Below are 22,754 nucleotides of genomic sequence, written 5' to 3'. Positions count from 1 at the left end.
TAAAATTGGGTACCTTCAAAGGGCCGTAGCAAAAAAAGAAGTGCACCACCGTATGATTTTTTTCTTCACCAATTATTTTTTTACAGTCAAATAAACCCAAAAATCAGGTTAAGAAAAAAAGTTTAATTCTAGAAAATTTTGGCTCCTCAGAGGTGTACATCCTTAACACTAAAATTATGACAAAATCTTCATTCTTTATCAACATTATATATATAATTATATCGAAGATGCAAAGAAATAAGCTGATTGATAATTGCACATTTTTTCACGATCAATACATGTAAAATATGCATGTTTATTAAATCATAATGTATGACTTTTTTGATTTATCATATGAACGCAGCAAATTCGGCAAGAAAGATTCGCTAAATATATAAATGCTTCCTATCTTCAGAAATACTAAGCGCATTTTCTACCTTTGATATGTAGAAGAAGAAAAATGTTAAAGCGTCAAAGAATTTACTACAAATCACATTTGTTTGTGTATGCCCTGCATCGTAAATCTGGACTTTAAATCATAACTCAACGGATAAAAACATGTTTTTTAAATTTTTGCTTCTTGTTTTAAATAAACCTCCATGCGCATTTATAGTCAAAATATTTGTATATAGTATGTTGAGACTGGATGAATACTGAAGTGACTATTTTATCCGATGAAATGCATATCAAAAAAGCTTTTGGTTTGATTATGTTGTGTTGATTTTAGAGGAAAAACTAAATTTCAGATTATTTCAGGACGAATTTAGTTCCCTAATTTTTTGGTTTGTTACCTTGATTTGTCTTTCCAAATCATTTAAATTTGAACATCGGTAAACTGCTGTCTCCTTAATTTATGAAGAAGAACAACTGAAATCGACACTAAATAAGTTGTATGGTCACCACCACGAATTAGTTGACCTATACGACGTGTCGTTGTCTCAAGTGACTATGTTTTTGCGGTCTTAATTCTCAAGATACCACTATAGTTTGATCTATGATTTTAATGATTAATGTTTTATTGATTATTCTTTATATCTATTTTTGATAAATATCAAAATAATATGCAATACCTTTTTTTTTTACTTTAATTGATTTATAACTCAGGAGAATTCAATGATATTTATAACAAATCTATATCTTCAAATACTTACGAGTGCAATTCTTTTAAACATCATCAACAAAAGAAGCAGTATAATAATCTAAAAAAAAAAAAAAAAATATATTAAAAAACTCGTTTTGCTATTTCGATTATTTTTCACACCATTTGACCATAGATTGCTTTATATGTCTTTGATATGACATTTACCAGACCATACCAGTAAAACCCAATTAACATATTTCTAATATTATAACTGGGACTATCTCTTGACATAAAACTTTATTTAGGGAACTCAAAGGAATTAAAAAAAGGGCGGTACGTAGAATAAAGTAAAAATATATCAATAAAATTGAGAACGGAAATGGGGAATGTGTCAAAGAGACAACAACCCAAACCGCAGAAAACAGCCGACGGCCACCAATGGGTCTTCAACACAGCGAGAAAATCCAGCACTCGGAGGCGGGCTTCAGCTGGCCCCTAAACAAAATGTGTACTAGTTCAATGAAAATGGACGTCACACTAAACTCCAAAACATATAAATGAACTAAAATTAAAAAACATACAAGACTAACAAAGGCCAGAGGCTCCTGACATGGGACAGGCACAAAAATGCGGCGGGGTTAAACATGTTTTGTGAGATCTCAACCCTCCCCTATACCTCTAGCCAATGTAGAATAAACAAACACACAGTAATACGCACATTAAAACTCAGTTTAAAAGAAGTCCGAGTCCGATATCAGAATAGGTAACTTAAGAAACTAAACAAAATAACAATGATACATAAATTAACAAGATACTACTAGCAGTTACTGACATACCAGCTCCATACCTCGATTAAACTGATTGAAAGATTATGTCTGCATCCTATGAAAATCAAGCACACTCCCTCCCGTTAGGTGTTTAGTATCATACCATCATAAAATATATGAGAAGAATACATTGCATGTATTTCATTGACACGTGATGATGTTTGCCTCAACACTGTAACTTCTTCTTCAGTACATTTGTAGCACAAGCACTGAGATATAGGTAAAATTAATTATGTTTTTCGACAGAATAATATACACAATAATAGAAAACAGCAGAGCTATTTAGATGACAACTTATAAATTATAAATTGTCTTCATTGTCGAAAATTTAGCTATCTTAATTGAGTTGAAAAGTATCGGAACCTAATCACAACGGAAATACAAATCGAAATAATGTATTCAGCGACAAGGTTGCAGGACAAGAAATGACACCTGCTTTCAAATTTTAGTAAGTTCATTTCAAAATTGTAGTAAAACGTTAGCAGGCATCTAGATGCCAAACAGAAAATCAACTGCATGATTTACATAAATCAACAAATTGTCCGTTGAAAAATTAAGAAATTATCAAGAAACTATGATTCAAACTTCAACAGGAAAAGTAACGTTACGCTTGCGCTTGTTCACACTATACTGACTTCATTAAATAGGGGTATGCTCCTGACACAAAAACTGCTTCAACAGAGCTATGAGGACAAACGACTGACACTACATAAGTTTTACGGTCACCATCACGAATTGGCTGACCGATACGATGTGTCTGTGTCTGATTTGATAAGCGACATTTTTCGCGGTCTTAGATCTTTAGTTATCTGTCGTCTGTGCTGTAAATTTACCGATTGTGTCTTATTCCCGATTATGACATTTTGTCTGAGTGGCATGGCGGGTGATGAATGCACAACAGGGAACGTTTACCTTGTCGACGCACTAGGTCACGCTCCTTTTGGAGATCACGCGATTTTCTGTTTTTTTTTTACATTATTTTGTATCTTCTTTATAAGATTTGAACATTGGTAATCTACTATTGCCTCAAATTTGGGACAGACACATGAAGAATGTGGCGGGATTAAACATGTTTGTGGGGCGCAACCCTCCCCTAACGTGGGACAATAGTGTAACAAAACAACATAAAAGCAAATTGTAAAAAGCAGTTGAAAAGGGCTCGACTCATCAGACCGGCACTATGCACAAAGCCTTTTTAATGAAATACCATGTATGACGGGCTGAATATGCTCCCAATACTAGTGTTTTGATATCACCGTGCTTATATTTTCAATATACTAACGGTAATCCCACTGGCTATACAAGCATAAATTAACCAGGTTTCAACAGCATCACTCCTGTCAGCTGTCTGTTGTGATGCAGCGAGACTATCATATGCCATTTTCAGGTTATACCATGAATACCTCAAAAGAATAAAATAGAAAATCGTTATACAGTACAGGAATGCCCTTATAATAGATTGATTAAAGTTATTTATGCTGATTACCCAAATTCCATATTTGTTCAAGTACTACTGGATACAATTCTGGAATGTTTTGACGGATAATGCATGCTTAGAAGGTGGACGCATGTGGTCCGTTTGTAATGCTTCTTTCCAATTGCTTGACCTTATTACCTATGCGTATGATATATTAATTGAACATTGATAAAAAAATCTTGCATTCAGCTTTGAGCAATATTTTTTATACTTGACTTGTTTATTTGCAGACAATATTTTAAAACGCGTCATCAGTCATTGATAGACTGTTCTTTCCGTTTTAATTTTCCTTGAAGTTCGGTATTTTTGTTATTTTACTTTTTTTGGTTACTTCTAAAATGTGTTCATGTTCAACCTCTCATGCAGTCATACCACTTCTTCTAATTTCTATATTCGTTACAATAATTTGATAAATCATCTAAAAAGATGAGAGATTTAATGGTAACAGCCCTTAAATTATTCAGATCCATACCCATATTTTTATTTTCTAATTTCAGAGCTTACACATGCAAAACATCAAACACATATGCTTACCAGCAGTACGCTGTTGCTCCAAGACAAAAAGCAATAACAGCTATCACTATGAACCAGATTATAAAGGCCGCCAAAAATCCAAAGCATGCCACAATAATTATGGAAACACCTAGTGAATATCAGTAATTGTAATATTAATATTATTATAGAATTATTTTTGACAGAGTTTGACTACGATATTCTTGTAAAATCTTCTCCAAAATTACAGCAATTTCGGACCTATTCATTGAACTGCATTATTTAACTGACAAACCAAATAGATAGTACATTGCCATTGTAAGTAACATTTACTTTTTCAATAGACAAAACAAACAGATCAGGATGGATAAATTACATTCACTTAAATTTCCAACAGGGAAAAACATATAGATAGTGCATAAGTATGGGTTATACTAAGGATATGCTTAACCCGTGACATTGAATAAACAGGATGTTCACATATCATCACGTGTTTTTTTTTTTTTTTTTTTTTTGGCAAATCAAAAAAATACTCATCCATCACTCCACAAAAAATACAACACAGATTATAATTTAAATATTTTATCATATTAAAACGCCTTCTAACTACACATGTTTATACATGTATAGCTATGTTAATTAAATGGTTTTAGAATCTTTTTGAAAAGATCTTAAAAATTGCATTTATTTTTACTACAAATTCAAATTGAATACTTTGATATATGAAGTGATTTTTTTTAATATTACGGTTTATAATGTTTTAATTGCATTGCAATTAACAGATCAATACGTACACATGCTATTTTTTTTAAAAAGAATATACGATTTCAATCAAATAAAGCAAACTAATAACGAAATCACGGACATATGTGAATTCCGAATATAAAACGTAGAATTATAAAGAACAAGAATACCCCGCTCACACAATCATATGTCCTAGTTCAGTGAACCACAAAATATGGGTAATAACCCTAAGAGGAAGGGCAAACTTCCGCTGTATTTTTTTTACTCAGAGGGTCAAAATCATAAATTTGTTAAATCTTACTAGAAATTGAATATCAAAAAGTCAACACTATATACATTAGATAATGTTTCACAATTTTACAAATGTCCATAAAATTCAAATGCTATTACGTTGCTGTTGGAGGCATTTTGATATCAAACTGCAAATAGTTCATTTTTTTTGTCAAATTTTGAAATCGAATGACATCTCTTACAAAAAAGAACTAATCTGTATCCGAAAGGCAATACATAGCTTTACTTCCAACAGGTTTCTGTTTTTGGTAAAAAAAAAATCTGTCAATTGCCGTTTTGGGTTATATATTCAGGCGTTTCATGAATTGGTTGTATATTCAAAAATCAGCCATAATACCGGTATTGTAGTAAAGTATATTTTCAGTAAAGATTGAAAAACTTTTTAAAAATGGCACTAGTCATTAAGTAAAATCAGATGAAATTGGTTCTACGTGAAATGTGGCATTTATTTAAGTTGATGTGATCACAACTTCATGGTAAACTACCTTAAACCGAAACTTCAATCTGATACGGGACGGAAAGACGAACGGGCTAAAAGACGGACACACAGAACGAACACATGATTCCCCTACTATCGTAGTTGGGGCATAAAAACTCTGTAAATTTAGGAAATATGATTTTAAATATCATTACCAACGGATAGTGCACATAAATATAAAATTTCCATCCATGTATTTTTCAGATCAGATACAATTTTCTGAAATATAGGTATATATAATAAGTATTAGATCAATGACAGCATAAATAAAGCATACTTAGTTGTCATCAATTTTCATTTCAATCTCAACATTTATAGGAATATATATCATAAAAGGTAAAACATCGAAAAGAAATATTCATTTCTAAGAATTTAATCAATACGTGGTTTGTACAATATGAATAAAATGGATACGTAAACATTTTGGAGCATGACAGGTTATTTTTGCAACACTAGGATAAATATAATTGCACTTAAAAACGACTGGTATAGTCCAATGACAAAAAAGACCAATATGTTGTGTAGATCTAATATTGTATTTGTTCCTTTACCTTGCTTATGTCTCCCCCTACGGTAACGCTACTTAACACTGATGTAAAAGATCGTGCCATCGTTGCTGCCAGATTGACTAGTGCTTCTGGTATACATCTATTGAATACACTCATACTAAAAGAAAAAAAAAGAAAAAAAAGAACTTCATGGAAAAAGAGAACATTATAATCCTTCCCAATGTGAGACTATTTACTTTTTACTCTTTTTAAATTTTCTAGTCTGACGTCATACAAAATTACAAAATACCGACGCTTATTTTGATGATGCTCAAACACAAACGTCGGAAATCCAAAAGCATTGATAAACAATCCCCCCCCCCCCCCCCCAAAAAAAAAACAACCAAAAATATAAACCAACACAAAACACAATCGTATGCGTTAAAAAGAAATAATTCAAATCAAGTTTTTAAATCGAGAAAGGAATCCAAATGAAATACAATACCGAAAGCTTGTTTTTATTGGAAACTAAAGACAACCACTGACGAGATTCATCTAGTTTTGTAGCACTCATCTGTCCACCTTTTAACTCTCTCCAATGGAATAACAAAAGATACATAGAAGAAAATGCAATCAAACTCAGTCGAGACGTGCAATACCAATTCCAGTTTTCTGAAATTACTTCATTATGTATATGATCAAGAAAATGTCTGGAAACAAAAATCAAGAAATGTTTGAGAGCATCAAAGCAAAGAGAAGAAAAAGTGGCCGAAAAGGAACAGCTAAAACTGTCTAAGAGCAATTTTACCCAAGAGTGTTCAACATAAGTTTCAGTACGATTAAATACTGCATCATTTATATGATGCTTGTGCAAGCACTGGCTTCTTGTACCCTCTAGGACTTAAGGTCCACCAACAGCGATCTAGTGGTTATAACATAAATGTATTACACCGATTTCAGTGCGTAACAGTATGTATGGCATGTGTTCCTATGATTACCTAACAAGTCATCAAAACAACAAAGACATTACATTTTTGTGAAAATCGAAACCAAGAGGAACTTTGCCAGAGGAGTTGCTTTATTCAGTACTCAAAATTATCTGATTGAATAACATTAATGATGTTTAGTTTTTCTGCACCAGATGCGCATTTCGACAACAAATGTCTCTTTAGTGATGCTCGAGGCCAAAATATTTGAAAATCCAAAGCTTATTAAAAAGGTGAAGAGTTATAATCTAAAAAGGACAAGAAGGTAAAGCCAAATATCCAATTCCATATGATTAGAATTGTCATAAAAGGACATAATAAATATCTGAAAGGCTGACTAAGACTGAATGTACTGATTATTAACGCATAAAACATTCCGAACAAGCAGCGTTAAAATAAACAAACAAGTTGCAACTTTTCATTAGGTAAATTTATGTGTTTCTTGAATAATCTTAAATGGTAATATATTTAATCTCTTTATTTTTCATTATCTTCTATAAGATGTATAAAGGTATGAAAAAATCGTGTTGGTCGCAGTACAAGATTCGAAAATCAATATTATTTAGATAAAGCAAACGTAATTCATGACCAAAAATAGATGGATTACGTGTGTTGTGTCCGAGTACATAGTTGTGACGTTATAGAGAAAATATTAACAACTTTATAAATAGTTTTTGAATAGTATGGGATTCGTGTAATAAGCTTACTGCTTAGTTATAGGTGGAGTAGGGCATAATTGGTTGTCTGACACATAAGACATGGTATCATATCTACAGAGGTTGATTCCAGAAGTGTTCCGAAATTCATCAATTGCTGAACGATCTAGCAACGTATCATTTGGGCATCCTGACACACATGTGGAAATGTAGATACTTTCATCTAATACTGGTAGTCCTGTATTTATCTGGGACGTAAAATACGTCTGGTCGAAGTAAAATTTCTTTCTGAAACATAAAAGAAATCAGGCAATGAAACAAATAAATAACATCTGCTAAAAGAATAATTGCATTGATTTAAAAAACCACTACAAAAAGAAAAAGACAAAAAACCCACACAAAATAAAAAAAGAAATAAACAAAAACGCAGTGTCATATTGTATGGATCTGTTATTGGATACTAACCGTTTAGTTCATTTTAAGTCTATCACTACTATACCTCTAGTATAAAACAACTCTACGAGCTATTGGGCGATATAATTATTTACCATTAACCGAACGGTGATGTTATTCCGATTTCGAGTTCAAATTAAAAAAAAACAACTTAGGAACCATACCAGGCTAGTCGTTTAGTATGCCGTCTGCATGGGATTCGTCAGTAGGGGTAAAAGATTAATAACAATCGTAAGTTTTTGTAATTGATGTTTTGTTGGTATCAACTATTGCTTTTATCGATGTGTTTGTAAGGACTACATTGTTTAAGTCTGTTTATTTGGCTTTGTTTTACGAACATTTAAACTGGCATAATCCATTTATTTAACTCAAAATCAAATATACCAACTTTTATGCTTTCGGTGCGCATTAGACGATAATCTTCAACAGAAGATGTGATTACCAAACACAAGATGAATATATACATTAACGATATCACAAAAGTGTACCATGGAGGAAGAAGTTAGAACAAAATCTTCAGTGAAGATTACAAAATTTATTTACTAAGAATTTATTTAAAAGACCTACCAATGAATTTGGAGGATACATCAGATAGTAAGCACTATATTTTGATAAACATTATTTTATCTATGTAGTATTTGCATGCAACCGCAAATGACTGCTCAAAGCTGACTTCCTTTAATTTATATATTTTAAGAGTAGACGTTGAAAATTCATTATGATTATTGTATGGCATATGATAATATTTTCGCATATTAAAATATCCTGTATACCTTTTAAAGATTGTAAGTTCTGCCAAACATGACAAAGTAATTATATTAGAAATAATTGTTTTTTATATGCCCCTGTTTATTGAGTTCTCATTTGCGCCTGTTTTGCACCTTTAAATTGTTTCTCCTTTTGTCCCTGTTAACTGTTTGTCCTACTTGCCCCCGACTACTGATATTGATTTTTCAACTGCCAACTTGTACTGAAATCGGTAGCGGGGCGGTCTAAATGAAGATCTTGTAATCAGACTGTGATCGTTGTTACTTGTGTCTTCCCAGAGGAACCGTCGATGCTTTCTTTACTCTTAGAAGTCGGTTTGATACGATGTTTTAATAAAATTATGCCATTTAAAGGGGTTCTCATTTGGAGGGGGTCTGAACCTGGATCCCGCTTATTGTTTTGTCAGAATCCCGTATCCCGCTTATCATTTGTAATAATAGCGCTTGTAATTTCACGTGTCCCCATCGACTTCGTTTCACGTTTTCATGCAAATAAATTTGACCTTCACCGAATCACGTGTCACGCTTACAAAAAATCGGCCAATCCCGCATCACGCTTACAAAAATCGGCCAATCCCGCATCACGCTTACAAAAAATCGGCCAATCCCGCATCACGCTTAGACCCCAATGAGACCCACTTTAAAGACTCAGACTTTTCAGCACACACGCTGACTGGACGAATCAAAAATGAAGAGCGATAACCATACAATCATCTCTTAAACTATCACCCCACCAATGGTCGACAAAAACATTCACCTCGAATTCAAGATGTCTATCAACTGTACATTTCTAATAAAAGTGAACTATTTGACTTACACTTTCCCAATCATGTTTCGCCCAGACATTGGCGCCCCTGGAATCGGCTCATTCTTTCGGTTACAAATATTGCCCCAGCTATCTACACCGTAAATCATTTTATAAGGGTCACCTTTACTAATGCCTATGTATGCTACATAAACCTGAAAAAATATTGTGAATATAAAATCAAGTCTATCAAAATTACATAATCAAAATTCAGGAAAACATAGATATATTGTCTATATGTATATTATTTGCAAAACAATACTCTTTACAGGATTAAGCTTAACGTGTTTAGTAAATAATAGCGATCGAATAAAGTCTGCAAGATCAATCAATGGTAGCAGTATCCCCAAATAGCGGAGTACTAGGAGTTGTTTGTTTTTTCTCAAGGATTTGCAATTTTGATATCGATCGCAAAATCACAGGTGAAAGAAAAAATTTCGGCTCGTACCTGTGCGCAAAATAGGTAACACCTTCTACTTGTTAATCTTAAGAATGCTACTAGTCTTTAAATTTCGCACCTAAAAGGAATCCATTTGCGCCAACGCTACTTCTGCGCCAGTTCATTTTGAATCTATAGGTTTCATTTGCGCCAATAGAATAATCATACAATTGCGCCAATGTTATCAATTTATTTATTTTTACTTATGTATTATATCTTCGATAAATAGCCTAGCACAACACGATTTCGCTGTACATCTCCATCTAATTTCTCCATTTTCTTAATAAATTCCTGACAGAATTTGTGATCTTCTAAAACGATTTAAGGTTTCCCTCTATCAGACTCTTCTTTTTTAACAATATATCAGACATCTTTACATGTGAAAAACTATTTTATTACTGAACAATTTATCTATTGGTAAGTTTTGATTAGTTTTGATGAGTAATCAGTTTAATTTAAAGTCGAAAGGATAGTTATAGTACATGTTACATGTATCATATAGGTAAATAAAAGAAGAATGTGTCTGAGGACACGAATGCCCCGCTCAAGTTTTGGAATTTTCAAGTTAAAAAGGGGCATAACTCTAGAACGGTAAATAACTCGCAACCAAAATTCGAACTCTGTCTGCGTGTTGTGGTTCTTAGCATTGTGTATGAATCACATAAAATTTGGATGACTAAACTTAAGTGAGAGTGCGGAAACGAAAACAAATTGCAATTTTCCAAGTTATAAAGGGCATAACTCTAGAACGGTAAGTGACTTACTGCCTAAATTCGAACTCTATCTGCTAGCCTTGGTTCTTAGCATTTTGTATGAATTTCATAAAAGTTGGAAGAGGGAAAGTTAAGTTAGAGTGCGGAAACGAAAAAAAATCAATTTTCCAAGTTATAAAGGGGCATAACTCTAGAAATGTAAGTGACCCACTGCCCAAATTCGTACTGTGGTTGCGAGGTTTGCAGGGTTCTTAGCATTGTGTAAGAGTTTCGCAAAGTTTGGATGAAGAAAACTTAAGTTAGAGTGAGAAAACAAAAAACAAATCAATTTTTCAAGTTATAAAGGGTATAACTCTAGAACTCTAAGTGACTCATTGCCCAAATTCAAACTCGAGTTTCGGTTCTTAGTATTGTGAATGAGTTTCATAAAATTTGCATGAGGCAAACTTAAGTTAGAGTGTGCGGAAACAAAATTGGGACGGACGGTCACTGGTAACACTTAATGCCCCGTTGCCTACGGCGGGGGCATAAAAAATATACAGGTAAATTGGCGTAATGAATCACGACATCATAAAAATAGGGAGTGGCGCAATTGATCATGTTGATACCTTTTCAAAACTGTAATTGGTGCAAATTGATTCTTACCTTTTTTTCACTCAAACGAGGAACATACCCGTGGTCATATTTGACATCATCGATTACGTCATGATGGTGTCCTAACTATCGAACGAGTACATTACCATTAAAAACATTGGTTCATTATCTGCTTTGCATGTAGCAACCCTCTTATTATCAAGGAAATCCTGATAAGAAACACAACCTCTGGAATATTGTGCCAGCTGTTAGATAACATAACTCTATTATGCATATGCAGGTGCTGTTTGAAAGTTTTATATAAATATGGAACTTGTGCAACGGGAAAAGAAAAATTAAGTTTCAGCTGGCCAATTTGTGTATTTTTTTAGGTAAAGGATAAGATATCTGGTTATGACTCATAAATTGATCTCCAACCGCCCTTGCAAAGTCCATGAATAGCGGATTTGCAATTGCCGTCATAATTGACCACATATTTTAGAGCAGCAAAGCCTATTCGAACCTCTTTATGTTTTCTCAACAAAGGCTATTTTGCAAACGATTCTGGTATGCAACAGAGGAATTTACACAAGCAAAGCAACAAATGAAATTATACAATATATTTCGGTGCCGTTAATCAAGTTATGGGAATACAGGGAAAACAAATAAAAACATGTACTTAAAAAACGAAATGAAAATAGGTCAATATAACACCAAACACTGAAACCAGATAAATATATTAATTATTCCATGAAGCATTACTTTATACTTGTATTACCATTCCAGCTAAATAGAGCACCAATATTATAAGGAAAATTACATCAGTACAACGACGATCTGTCAGTGGGCCATCATCTAGCGATGTATCCTCTTCTTCACCTCTCTTCTAACATAAAAAAAATGTATAATATATAATTCTAAATTTCAATAAAAGATTCACAAATCTTTAAGTTTTAACATTAATAAGAATGGTCTTATCAGTTGTACATGTGATAAGTTTATAAGTAAGATTGACGGAAGAATATAAATCGGCAAGCCTGCATATATATATATATACATAAACAAGTCTAAATTGAAAACAACGTTCAAACCTATGATTGCGTTGGATAACAACCGCAATTTTTATACGTGTGCATGCAAAACAAATTTCTTGGTAGAGGGGTATAAATACAGCACAAACAACATTTTCCAAAAGACCAAAAAAGTGAAAAAGTATATTTTAACAAAACGTATTTGACTAGCAGGTCGAACAACAGATGTTCTTAAACCCTGCTGACTGCCATTGGCGATTGCCAAATAAACGGATCACCAGATGTAACAAAATGGATCTTAATTATTAATTTAATAAAAAAAAAACAGAAAACAATAAACTTGCGGAAAAGATGGTATACCGCAAACAAAAGGTGCAAAAATTAGTACACCATATCCGGATATATATATACATATATATCTCTGTTTTCAGCTATAAAGCAGACATTGTACACATACAATGTATATAAATAAAAATAAGAAGATTTGCTTTGATTCCTGATGAGGCAATATCCTCAAGAGGCCAATTGACGTAGTTTTAAGCAAATATGACCATTCCTCTTTTGAAGTTCGAGAGGCACAGAAGAAAGTTGCCTTCGTCGATTTTATGTCTCAAATCTTTAAAAATAAAAAAAAAATAAATCCCCTTCGTCTTTAACTTTATTGTCGGATAGTCTGTAAATTTCACAATAAATACTATGATCGACCGAGCCGCTAGGGAGAACAAATAAAATTATGTTTAAGAAAGACATTTGATTGCAGTCGTTTAAGAGATGATTTGATATAAGAAATGTCTTCCCCTTTTCGCTTTGTATTATTTTAGAAATGTATTATTTCTGGAAATAATTTTGAATTCTAAAAAACTGATAAGAAATGTATGATGAAAACTAACCCAATATTAGCGCATGGCTAAGGTTCAAGTAACTTTCACTGATATTTCTGTATGAACTAACCCCCTCTTTTTTTTAGCCGTATATGCATGGCTAACCCTTCTTAATTATGTTAGTTTTTATCATTCATTTCTAAGCAATTTCCCAGAATTCAAAATTATTCCAGATTTAAATAATTTCTTGTTTTTTACATTAAAAAGTGTTGCAACCCCTTTGCATTTACATGAAAGAAACCCATGACCACCAGTTTTTAAAAGCTTTTCAACTGCTTCACGTAGCGAAAGCTTATGAACCATTGCCACAATTAAACATGTGTCTTTAACAGCTTCAATTTGATTTCTAGTCAAATATCATGTTAAAATTCACACAGCTGTTCCAATGCGGGACCAAAAATCCTTGGTGAAGACATGATTGTGCTTTCATGTATTATTATCTGCTAGGTTCAGAATTTCTTGGACAAATTTATCCTGCTGATAAACAATGCTTGCCATGTTTACACTATTACATCAAATGAGTAAACGACCAAAAGAGTGTTCACTAACACCGGATATATATCTTTGACAACTTTTTAAAACAATTGACCTCAAATTAATGAACAGTCCAAAAGGATTCAAGAATAGTTGAATGCAAAAACGTTTTCATCAAGGCAATTAAAATGTATAACTGTTAAAAATATATAAAAGGCCATCTTTTCTATCATGTTAAATTCTCATATATCTTTTGTCAAAATAAAAGTGAATTTTAGTCAAATTTTGTACAAATTGTAATTTGTACAAACATTTTTTGGACAAACTATAATTTGTACATTTTTTTTTGTACGAATTATAATTTGTGCAAAATGATAACTTTTACACAACATATACACGATGTATATTCAGAATGCTTGCTTTCCGATTTATTCGACGGTAACTCTTAGTTTACGATACGATTAACGCTTGCTTTCGGATTTGGTATTACCAAGAAGCAAGAGACACGTGACGATGATGGATAATGCTTCAATTGGGTGGTATGTGGTGCTCTCTCTTGCATCTCACGGAACACTAGAGATATTTTACTTGATAAAAATGTAATGCATGTCATTATAAAATTGTTTCATCGGGTCGTAAACGGTACCACAAACGCAACACTGTATACTATTAAACACAAGAATGCATTTCTTTTATATGAAACTTTTTAAAACATTTCATTTTTCATACCAGGCAACTATAGTCAGGAGCCTGTGGTTCATTGGTTGCAGTTGGTTCATGTCTGTCATAATTGTTTTTTGTAAATTATTTTGTTATAGAAAGTAGGCCGTCAGTTTTCTCGTTTGGTTGTTTCACATTTTTCATGTCGAGGCCTTTTATAGCCAACTATATGGTATAGATTTTTCTAAATGTTGAAGCTGTACAGTGGCCTATAATTGCTGACATTTACTTCATTTGAACTTTGGTGGATAGTTGTCTCATTGGCAATCATACCACATCTCCTTATCATTATAAGCATCAATGTATCTATTACTTTGAGAACTTAGCATTAAATTAATGTCAAAAACTGCCAATCGGAATATTTTTGTCCATCTCCCAGATAAAATTATTTGTTTCGTCAAATTTGAGAATCAGAATATATTTTAGGAAAAAAACAACCTACCGTTCAACCCTCTCTGTAATTTTCGGAAAGTAAGCGTTACCGGCGATTGAAACGGAAAGCAAGCGTTTTGAATGTACACCGTGATATAGGAGAACGTAAAGTTAAAAGATAATACTAGCTTCTTTTCGGAGATTTTGAGAAGCAATTGTATGAAGTCTGCCTCACATGACTCGATAGTTATAGTTTAAACCGACTGACTGTCTGTTGAAGAATACGTTCAACAAACGTTACAAATGTCGGATGTCAATCAAAAAGCAAGCATCTTGAAGATGTCAGTTTTAGAGGGCTTTTTATTTGATTCGGCGTGGTTTTTACAAAGTCTGCTCTGTTCCTTGCTAAAACAAGATATTTGTATCTACGTTGGCATTTTTTTAATTTTTATGAAACAAAGTTAGACGACCGCTTTAATGAAGGTGTTATGAAAAAAAATAAGTCGTGAGATGCACTTTTTTGCTATATATATTTCATAAAACTACGTTTTTTTCAATTATTTTGAAGGAATTTATGATTGGATCTCAACAAACCGTAAGTTAAAAGACATAAAAATGCCGGTAGTATATTTGTTTATTTGGTATTTTTTTTTCTTTTAGTTGTTTTTGTTTTCTCCTGATTTGAAAATGTAGAGTATTTTTTTACAATCTAATTTAACAAATACCCAGACAAAAAATAAAACTTGCGCTTATATCATTCGGAAAAGATCTAAAAAAGTAAAATTTACGAAAACATCGCATGCGACGTCCAATAAAAGCCAACTCTTAAAAAATGAGCAATTGAAATATATGTCACAGGCATCCATTTCTTTCAGAATGTATAGTATAAAGCATCGACTATTGTCAAGTTGTTCTAAAAATGTTGAGAAATAAAACAAAACATCAGTTATTAGAATTTTACGGGTATGAAACTAAGCATGTATACAATTTAAGTACTATTCATTACAGACTCTTGGGTCGTCTGGAGGTTGGTTCAAACACATTTTTCTATGATTAAGTATGGATTCAAAATTTGAATTTGTAGAACTATATAGTATCTTAAAACTAAACACAGAATGGAAACTTTTGGCTGTTTTTTTAAAGAATTGTAGGTGAAAAAACTGTCAAAAAGGTGCAATGTGAGTACCATGAAGTAGAGAACTAGATCTAAGTGATAGATATATCAAGAGAATTAGAATAGGAATAATATTGTATAAAGGATATAATTAAGACATACAACACAATGACTAAACTGAGATAAAAAGACGTACTTTGTCTATAAAAAAGACGTACTTTGTCTATACAAAAGAAGTCTTTGTCTTTAAATTTCCATGTTTGACATCTATATAGCGAGTAATTTTACTACAACGGTCTAAGATTTCAACGTTGGCAGACAAATTACCTTGAATAATTTTTGGCTGTTCTTTTTGGCCGACTGACCTTTCGGGTTTGTTTTGTGTTCTCAACTTAATATCATCACGGTTTGACTTTCCACTCAGTTAGACTCAAGCATACCTGCATCTCAGTAACGATCTTTTATAGTGTCACGCCCCTATCCCTTATTGTGCCGTACATCTCACTCATAACGTTGCCTTGCTGATGGGCCACTTTTCAAATTCTGTTTTGTTTACGAGTTGTGCACAGCGTTAAACAGTAGGCTACATTATTTTTTTGTTTATTTACTTAATAAATGGATTTTTTCCAACGTTTAAATCTTGATAGCAAAAGCCCGGTTAAAATATTGTGGAAAAAGGGAAACCGTGACCATCTCTTCGACTAACAAGATCAGTATTTTGTAATCTATGTTGATTGCATAAAAGTATATTTGTTTTGATAGTGTTCACTGTTTTTTAGGGGGGTGTTGTAACATAAAATAATGAAAATGTCGTTTTACATAAGGAAAAATTAAATCCCTCATTTCTTATTTATATGGGGAAACACGCATTCAATATACCTGACCGTCAAATGGTTTCACTTTTCCAACCCCTACCTTTCCACAGCAGGGCATTTTTTACACAAAAAAACGTCAATACAGAATGCGTGGTGACGTCACGATTTTAAAAAGTGTGGAGTTACTTCCCATTTTTCCGATCTTCAGTCATTATCATGTGGCTCATGTAAACAAAGCATGATTGTCGGATTTTCTCAATGGAAATGTACAAACATGGATGTAATTTGAATAATCACTTAGTATGGTTCATAGTTGTTATAATTCTACAATGGCAACCATGTAAACCTCAAGGTAAAGCATGCATAATATCTTTTCAATCACCGACCACTATGAACCTCGGGGGGCCACTTCAAATTATCTTTCTTCTGTAGGAGTGAGCAGCTGAGACATCAAGTACACCACCGTTTTATATATTTTGTTTATCAAAAATATATACCCTGTCATATATCAATTAACAAAATCTCTATAGATATATTTCCCTATTTTAGAATACTTATGAATTTGGCAGGGACTTTGGGTCAAGCTTGGAAATAGGCATCTCAGTCTCAGAAACATCATTATTGGTAAAAAATTTTGGTTCATCCATGGGCCCATCTTGACATATAAAACTATCAGTGTCACCACTTGCTTTTAGACTTGTTATAGAAACTACCGGTAATGAATTTTCTGTGGGTTTAACGTCACCAAATCCACTTGGATATTTTTCATCTTCTTAGTACATTAGTTTAGAAAATTTATTTTGGTCCGGCTTATCATCACCTTCATGTTTAGTAGCAACACAGTCACAATAATCACACCTTGTTTTCCAATAAATTCGTCACATTGGTCACATCTTAAACGCTTTCCTCTATTTAACCCTTTTATGTCTTTCATTATGAAGAAAATTCAATTTCAATAGACAATACTTATAAAATATGTTTGGTCAGATGGAGATTAATTGGTTTGACAAATAGCTGATGCATTTACGGCTGTGGTTTAACCGCATCAAAAATAGATACTGACATCTCTGATTAGTTTCACTCTGATACTGATGCATTTACGGCTGTGGTTTAACCGCATCAAAAATAGATACTGACATCTCTGATTAGTTTCACTCTGATACTTATGATATAATCAAGCAAGTGATAATATCAGCCTAATGATATATTTAATCTGAATTTCTCACCCTTTTCATATATCATGGAGCATGAAATAGTGACCTATTCCAGCAGCTCATTACATAGTAAGTGGCCCCCTAGCTAAGAACACCCCATCACGATAATGTTTTGCCATGCCTTCGCTATAATTTTCCATCTTTTGGCTGCAGGCTTACAAAATTATATGTATACCCGTCCCAATACTTTCATTGGATATAAATATAAAAATCAGAAGATGTGGTATGTTTGCCAATGTCTGAATTAGACAACTCTCCACCCGAGACCAAATGACATACAGATCACTGTACGGCCTCCAGCAATGAGTAAAACCATACCGCATAGTAAGCTATAAATGGCCCTAAAATAGCAAATGTAAAACAATTCAAACGAAAAAACTAATCGCCTGATTTATGTTCAAAACTAAACAAATACATGTACAATGATGTACAGCAACGAACAACAATCACTGAAATACAGGCTCCTGACTTGGGACAGGCAAATACAGAATGTGGCCGTGTTAAACATGTTTGCTGGCGCCAAACCCTCCCCTAGCCTTGGACAACATTATAAGAACACACTATGAAAATCAGTAGAAAATGATTAACTCATCAGATTGATTTAAAGCACAAGAATAAATTTTATTTTAATAGGTATTCAAATGTTTATTTTACAATCTTTAGAAACGCATAATGCATAATACATGTAATACTTTTTATACGCCCGTTTATGGGACGTATTATGGTATACCGTTTTCCGTCTGTCCGTTGTCAACATGTCGGACATTAACTCAAAAATGCTTTAACCAATTTGCATAAAACTTTGGTGAATTGTTTATATCTATTGACGTGAGCTCCCTTTCGTTTTTTATAAAATTTAGATTTTACGTTTCCGTGTTATGGGGTTTTATTCATTAAAAAAAAGGGGAATTTTCCAGTTTTCGGACAATAAGTCAAGAATGCTTTCACCAACTTGCAAGAAATTGTGGTCAATTGTTTATACATGTATCTATTGACATGAGCTCCCTTTCGATTTTTATAAATTTTAAATTTTACTTTTTTTACAGGGTTTTATTCATAAAAAAAGAGGGGATTTTCCAGTTTTCGGACAAAAACTCAAAAATTCTTTCAGCAATTTGTATGAAACTTTGGTGAATTGTTTGTATGTATTGATGTAAGCTCCCTTTAGAATTTTATAAATTTTACATTTCTGAGTTATGGGGTTTTATTCATTAAAAAAAGAGGTGATTTTCCAGTTTTAATTTGTACATGTATAAAACTTTAGAGTAAATCACTCCTTGCCTGCTTAGTTGCAAGTTGAAATACACATTTGTATCTACATTGTAACTAAGGGTTATGTTATTGTTACTACATTTGTCTTAGACCCCTTACTGACAAATTTAACTCATTTAACTATAAAACATTTTGCCTTTCTTGTATTCATTGACATAATACTTTTCATTTGCATTAAGTATCACCATTCTCATAACTGTAATGTGTTACCTTAATATATGTTGGCAAATCACTGTTATAGGTCTTTTAAATAGTTATCCTTTATTAATATTTAAATTCTTACTGTATTATACTCTGCAGAAGCAAGTTAGAAAAGAGGTTTTACTAATGATACAATGTAGGTTAAGTGAGATCATTGTTGTATCCCTCCAGGTCTTTGTTTCTATGCACTGATTACATGGAAAAAAAACATAGGATACACAAATTCTCACTGTCATGACTGTGGATCAAGTGTTTCTTTACATACATATGTAGTGCACAATGCTGAAGTTGACTGAAGAGATTATTTAGATAGATCCGGTGTCTTCTGTCATAATGGATTTATTGAACAGACTGTCCTCTACAGTCATCTAGTGATCTACAGTCATCAGAAATACATGAATGGCATTATTGCTTTATATATTAACCCAACTGATTTTTTATTGCTTTGTGTATAAATCAAACAGATTTTTATAGAATTCCTCTATCAATATAGGTTTAATTTTATAGCATACTCAGCAGAAGTGGAATGGACTACAGCAGTCCGACTCTCAGATTATAAAGGGTATAAGTCAGTCAGTTTAACAAAGTACACCATTCCAGATGGTACCATAGAAGTATTATGGGATATAAGTGCTGACACACTGCCAAAATGTCCAAAGAAGGAAGTCTTTATGTAAGTAGTAACTATAAATTAGATTTAGAAAAGCTTAAAACAATACAAATATACAGTATTTGAATTTAACAGGGGAAATTTCAGTTAACACTCACTTTGCCACTTTCAAAGTGATTTCAATTACTGTAAATTCAGAAATTATTGCGAGGTTTTTATTAATGCGAATAATGCGACTTGGTGACTATCGCAATAATAAGAACTCGCATTCTGATATCTGTTACATATATCTGTATGCAGATTTTCATGAAATCGCAATAATTAATCTAGCATTTTTGTCCATTCTTGAAAAATCGCAATAATAAATGCACGCAATAATTTCTGAATTTACAGTACTTTGATTATCAAGCATTTTATTAGAGCTATCTCCTCATATTTTATGATACCCCAGCTCCGAAGAGGGGGTATATTGTGTTACCCCTGCCTGTCCATCCACATGTCCATTCCCAAGAAATTTCCATCGATTTTTTCACAGGAGCTACAAATCAGAGCTCCTGAAATAAGATGGCAGGCTTTATGTGAGCATGCCATATTGTGTAATGTGTTTTCAGATTCATTCGTTAAGTTTCTGTTTACTGAATGCTTAAAGTGAGGGTATCATTAGAGAGCAATAGCTCAAAGTTCTACTTGTTTCAAAATTCTGTCAATTAGCATGTTCTTTCTAATCACACATTTTTTGTATGTATAATCCTTGTTAAATATATATAACTGTTCACACCCTGTAGCTTGAAAACAAGCTCAATGACTTATAATTTTTCATATACAGTTGTAAATACTCTGTAGTGTTTCTTGCAAAATAATCAAAGTTAATTATACAGCAATCTTTAAGAAAACATAGTTTGAAATTACTAGTACTTAAATGTTGATCCAATCAACATGTGAACTACAAAGGATCCTTTGAGTCTCATGTTTATGCACCATACTAAGTATTGTAGTGTATGAACTTTGATTTAGTTATTTTTTCCTATTCTTGCAATCAAAGAAATTAATGTTTATTGACTATATATATCTTAACAGCTATATAAGACATGGTAGTTATCCACTTGTGACACCATACAATGAATCATATCCAGAAAATTTCCATATTGAAGACAGTCATTACCTGAAACTAACAACAAATAATGTGACATTACCTTATTCCATAAAGATGCCTAAGTCAGGACCATGGTTCTTAGGAGGATTTCTACCAAGAGCACAAAAACAATATTTACAAGCGGTAATGATCAGATTTGTTAAAACTATTGACAATTAAAACAGATGAATAAAATATGTTGGTATATATATTTCAATGAGATAGCAACCGAAGGACTTAAAAAACTAATAGATATCTAGAGGTTAACCATGGTCTTCAACAAAAGAAAAGTGTCTATACAATATTTCAAGCTCTTAATTGGCAAAGCTCAGATAATCTTTACTGTTTACAACAATATTCAACTTTTATGGAAATCAAAATTTCAACACAATGTCAATCTTATGATGTGACAAAGAAAGGCAACATCCAAAGTTTCAAGGAGATATCAGTTTGGTGTAACTTCATGAATTAATATTTCATGGATGCATTTATTTTTAACTTATGTGCAAATGAAACTAAACAGATGTTAAATTATAGTATTTACATGTCATTTTGTGGTCCTTAAAACTAAGCATGTACTACATAAACTGATTAAAAACACTTAAACAGAGACAATTGAAGATTTAAAAAAAACCACTTAAGATTCAATAAATGAACTAAAATAAATCAAAGACAGGTGAATTTTGTGTGACTATCTTAATTTTATTTCATTAGGGTCTGAATAAGAAAAACTGTGTGTATGGTATGGGTATCCGAGTCATATCTAGATATATGGTTGATATTGATGAAGTTTCTACAGGGAAATTGTATAATTTTGTATTGCCTGCCAACAAATCTAAAACCATTAGGTAAGTAAAAATTCTTAATAGAAAGTAGATATTAATTTTTTTTTATTTATGATAGATTTATCATAGACATTTTATTCTAATTGAACATGAAAACATCATAAAGTAGGCAGATAAATGTTAAAAATATATTATATTGATATAAAATTATGGAGAATTGGTATGATTGGTTTAGAGACAACTTTCAACAAAGACAAAAACATCTGGGAAAATGATCATCTACACCTGTACAGGTCACTGTAGGTCTTCAACAATGGACACAGATCCATACTGCTGGGTAAGTTATAAAAGACCTCAGGTAATCAAAATGTGATAAATTAAAATTTAAAGAGAATAAACAAATATAACACAAAGCAATCTACAATAATCAATGCTTGGGACAGACTTAATAAGTAAGTTAGTGGCATGGTTGAAGTTGAAATTCAAATCAGGTTACCGTTTGTTTACTTATCGCACAAAAAGTAAAAAAGATAAACAGACACTTTTTCAACTCATAATAGCAGCAATATCATCAATCAAAGTGTTTGCAATAATTTTTTGGCTAAATATTTTTGATGAAATTAATAATGTAGAATGGCAAAAATCAAACATATGTAACATACTTTTTTAGTTAAAATTATTGATGAAATGTTACTTTTACATAATTTGACCTCATTTTTTTTTAACCAAATCTTTGATTGTTCAATGCCTACTAATTATCCTACAGCAGAAAAAAAAATCTATGCATATTCCGGACCATAACATATTAATGAGATATCCTGTGTCCTGCCTGTAACAGACCAGACCAACATACCTAGTCTGATTTCAAAAGTGTCACTCTGACA

General features: G+C 32.4%; 2 protein-coding genes across 3 annotated transcripts in view; one reads left to right on the top strand and one right to left on the bottom strand.

The window, feature by feature from the left end:
• Positions 1–16,287, bottom strand: part of LOC127739056 (choline transporter-like protein 1) — a 32,375-nt gene extending 16,088 nt beyond the window's left edge. The window contains exons 1-7 of the mRNA XM_052250623.1: positions 16,282–16,287; positions 12,028–12,132; positions 9,537–9,679; positions 7,551–7,787; positions 5,926–6,035; positions 3,899–4,007; positions 3,170–3,290 (exon numbers count right to left, since the gene is read on the bottom strand). Coding sequence (XP_052106583.1) covers positions 3,170–3,290; positions 3,899–4,007; positions 5,926–6,035; positions 7,551–7,787; positions 9,537–9,679; positions 12,028–12,132; positions 16,282–16,287 — 831 coding nt within the window. The remainder of the gene's footprint in view (positions 1–3,169; positions 3,291–3,898; positions 4,008–5,925; positions 6,036–7,550; positions 7,788–9,536; positions 9,680–12,027; positions 12,133–16,281) is intronic.
• A 572-nt stretch (positions 16,288–16,859) lies between these two features.
• LOC127734609 (post-GPI attachment to proteins factor 6-like) overlaps positions 16,860–22,754 on the top strand; it is a 32,680-nt gene continuing 26,785 nt past the window's right edge. For both annotated transcript variants that reach the window (XM_052244588.1, XM_052244580.1), the window contains exons 1-4: positions 16,860–17,008; positions 19,851–20,016; positions 21,031–21,229; positions 21,800–21,933. In XM_052244588.1, coding sequence (XP_052100548.1) covers positions 16,915–17,008; positions 19,851–20,016; positions 21,031–21,229; positions 21,800–21,933 — 593 coding nt within the window. In that variant the 5' untranslated portion in view covers positions 16,860–16,914. The remainder of the gene's footprint in view (positions 17,009–19,850; positions 20,017–21,030; positions 21,230–21,799; positions 21,934–22,754) is intronic.

Source organism: Mytilus californianus, unplaced genomic scaffold, assembly GCF_021869535.1.
Source record: "Mytilus californianus isolate M0D057914Y unplaced genomic scaffold, xbMytCali1.0.p SCAF_1, whole genome shotgun sequence".
Lineage (NCBI taxonomy): Eukaryota > Metazoa > Mollusca > Bivalvia > Mytilida > Mytilidae > Mytilus > Mytilus californianus.
This window is presented reverse-complemented; position numbering and strand designations above follow the sequence as displayed.